Source organism: Ursus arctos, unplaced genomic scaffold (assembly GCF_023065955.2).
Source record: "Ursus arctos isolate Adak ecotype North America unplaced genomic scaffold, UrsArc2.0 scaffold_12, whole genome shotgun sequence".
In the NCBI taxonomy this organism is placed as follows: domain Eukaryota; kingdom Metazoa; phylum Chordata; class Mammalia; order Carnivora; family Ursidae; genus Ursus; species Ursus arctos.
Window position 1 is genome coordinate 7210409 of NW_026622786.1, and position 3651 is coordinate 7214059.

General features: G+C 47.4%; 1 protein-coding gene across 1 annotated transcript; it reads left to right on the forward strand.

Moving 5' to 3' along the window:
• The first annotated feature begins 1103 nt into the window (after nucleotides 1-1103).
• On the forward strand, nucleotides 1104-3290 carry ADAM30 (ADAM metallopeptidase domain 30). The gene has a single exon (XM_026483769.2). The coding sequence runs from the start codon at nucleotides 1104-1106 to the stop codon at nucleotides 3288-3290; it is 2187 nt and encodes a 728-aa protein (XP_026339554.1).
• Nucleotides 3291-3651: the final 361 nt, after the last annotated feature.

Below are 3651 nucleotides of genomic sequence, written 5' to 3' on the forward strand. Positions count from 1 at the left end.
CCATACGTCATCTCTGTTGGGCAGTCACTTTTGATGGAATTTTGAATTGTTTCCAATTTGGAGAATGTTGCTGCTTGCATGTATCCTGGTAAATTTATGCACCCATTTCTGTAGGGTATATATCTAGGAGAGGAACTGCTGGATCATAGGGTCTGCATATTTTCAACTATATGAGATACTGCTAAACAGCTTTCTAACGTGGTTTAGCCTATTAAATTACCTCCAGAAATGTGTAAGAGTTGTTATCATTCTACACCCTCATCAAAATTTGCTATTGTCAGTTGTTTTAAAATAATTTTAATCCGTGGCCCTTTGTGGTCTCCTCCCTCACCCACCACTCATACTACAAACGTAACCACCGATTTGCCTTTCTCGGAGAACTCCTGGGCTTCTGCTCTCACAAGTGCATTCCTATTCCTAGATTCTCCCCCCGCTGCACACGCGCCCCAAATCCTGCTAGTCCCTGGCACCCAAGGACAAACAGCAGAAAGAGCCACCTGGCCAAATGAGCGGGAAACTTTCTCTTGCCGGAAGCCAGGCGCTGACCCGGGTAGGGGTGGGGATTAGACCCTTCGCTGATATCTCCGGCGCTGCCGCTACCCTTGGCGGTACGCGAGCCCAGCGGAAAGCTGGGAAAGGTGTGACGGTGCGGCGCGCGCAGGGCTTAGAAAGCATCTGACTCCCACGATGGAAAACATCAGGTGTGTCCTAGGGAGTACAGAAACAGACGCAACAGCCCAGGATGTAGTGACCCTCGAACGAGATCTCGTTTGTTCCTCCTTTTTCTCTATTCGTTCTCCTTTCTCCAGGCTGCTCTCTGCCCTTCCCCATCCCTCGTGCCAAGAGCCCTTCTTTCCTGTTTTATTCTCGAGCACCTTGCCCTCAGTTCTCTCCCTCGTGCGCCCAACGGCACCGCCCAGAAAACGAACTAGGTTCATTCAGGGAATGTCAACTAGACTGAGCCTTGGGAGGCTGGGGGGTTCCTGCATACCCTGCCCGAGGAGCTCCGCACTTCGCGCTCCCGCGCCTCTAGCGGCCGCGCCTGGAACCTGACTCGCCGGGGAGCTGCTGGGATTGACTCGCTAGGGCCACCCATCTGGGCCATGAGGTCAGTAAGGACCTTAATCCCCATGCTCGTCCTGGTGGCGCTCCTGGTTGACGCTCTTGGCGAGGATTTACTTTTTCACCCTGAGTGGGGATTTGAGTCCTATGAAATCATCATTCCCAAGAAGCTGAGCTTCCGGGGAGGGCAGCAGGGTGCCGTCCAGCAAGTGTCCTACCTCCTGCAGGTCAAAGACAAGAAGTATGTCCTCCACCTCTGGCCCAAGAGGTTTCTATTGCCCCGAAATCTAAAGGTTTTCTCCTTCACAGAACAAGAGAAACTCCTGGAGGATCACCCTTACATACCCAGGGACTGCAACTACATAGGCTTGGTTGAAGGAACTCAGGATTCGGAAGCTACTTTAAGTACATGCACCGGGAGTCTCCGAGGCATATTGAAAATTGATGAGGAACGTTATCAAATCGAGCCCCTCAAGGCCTCTTCCAGCTTTGAACATGTCATGTATCTCCTGAAGAAAGAGGACAAATTTCAGAATCAGACCTGTGGCTTAACTAATGATGAACTAGAAAAGCAGATGGCTCGGAGTGAGAATATGGCGAGGCTTAGGGACTATCCTGGATCCTATAAGCATCAGAAGTACATGGAACTAGCCCTGGTCTTTGATCACAGTAGATTTTTGTTTTCGGATTCCAATCTTACTCGACTCATACAGGATGCCATTCTTTTGACTGGGATTATGGACACCTTCTTTAGAGATGTCAATATGAGGCTACACTTACAAGGTGTTGAAATATGGACACATGGCGACAAATTAAATGTTCAGCAAATGACTTCACAAGAAATTCTAAGCACATTTTTAAAATATCGTACAACAGCCCTTTCTGCTCGGATTTCAGCAGATTGGGCACATTTGTATATTACAAGTGCTTTTATTCATAGTCTTGGATGGGCGTATATTGGAGGTGCATGTATGGAGAAGTACAGTGGATCAGTAAGTAGTTATACAAATCTAAATATCCTTGAAGCCAGCAGAATGTCTGCTCATGAACTGGGCCATGGTGTGGGAATGAGACATGATACAATATATTGTCAGTGTAGGGGTAAGCAAACTTGTATCATGGGCACTGGGAGTAGCGGGTTTAGTAATTGTAGTTATATCGAATATTTTAATCACGTATATTCAGGAGCAGAATGTCTAAATAATATCCCAGGACTGGGTTATGTGGTGGAGAGATGTGGAAACAAAATTGTGGAAGGCGATGAAGAATGTGATTGTGGTTCAAGAGAGGACTGTAAAAAAGACAGGTGTTGCCAACCGGATTGTAAACTCACACAAGGTGCCAATTGTAGCACTGGGCTTTGCTGTCATAACTGTCGCTTTCGTCCACTTGGGTACATGTGTCGAAAGGAAGAAAACGAATGTGACCTTGCGGAGTACTGTAATGGAATCTCAAGTTTCTGCCCGGATGATGCTTACAAGCATGATGGAACCATTTGCAAGAGTAACTCCCTTTGTTTCAAAAAAAGGTGCCATTCCAGATATGCACAGTGCCAAAACATTTTTGGACCTGATGCCAGGGAGGCTCCTGATCAGTGCTACCACGCAGTGAATTTAATGGGTGATCAATATGGGAACTGTGGTATTGTAGGAGTCCGTACCTACAAAGCCTGTACCAGGGAAAATGCAGTGTGTGGCCGGCTACAGTGTATAAATGTCAAGAGCATCCCTGAACTGCCAGACCATACGACCATCATCTCTACGCATCTGCGAGCGGAAAATCTCCTGTGCTGGGGGCTAGGCTACCACAAATCCATGATACCCATGGGAATACCTGACATCGGTGTCATAAGTGACGGCACCCCCTGTGGTTTTGACCGGCTCTGTGTGAACAGAACTTGCGTGCATATCTCCGTCTTGAACTTGGAGTGTTTACCGAAGAAGTGCAACCACCGAGGCGTTTGCAACAATAACCAAAACTGCCACTGTGTCTATGGCTGGGCCCCTCCTTTCTGCGAGGAGGTGGGGTATGGAGGGAGCATCGACAGCGGGCCTGCGAGACGCCTGAAAGAGGAGGTGCCCGCCCCGGTGCAGGTTGTGTCCATTATGTTAATGCGCCTTATTTTCTTAATCCTCTCCGTGATCGCTGTGTTTTTCAGGAGATTGATAGAACAGTATATAAAACCCACACAGAGAGAAACACCACCAATTAACATTCAAAATAAATAATCCAAGGCAAAAAAATGTCAAGAACCCAAACAAGTAAGCAGGCGATCCACAGTCCTTGAAGAACAGAGCCGTGTATTGAGCAAGCTTACCTCTTAGCCCAACGGCACTTTGTTCTTCTTCCAGTTCTTTTTTAGTGTAATTTGCCTTCAAGCTTCGCTCGGCAAATAAATGATATTCTTGTTTGGGAAACAAATCAGTGCATTTTGCTTTCTTAGTGTTCACTTGCTCCTTCATTTGTGATCAAGTTTGGTACATCCTGAAAAGAATGGCCCCGCGGCTTTTCTGAACCCTAAAGCTCTGAATATTGTTTCGCAGAATTGCATTGGTTTTCACGGTAGAGTCCTGTGGCTCAGGATCCCAG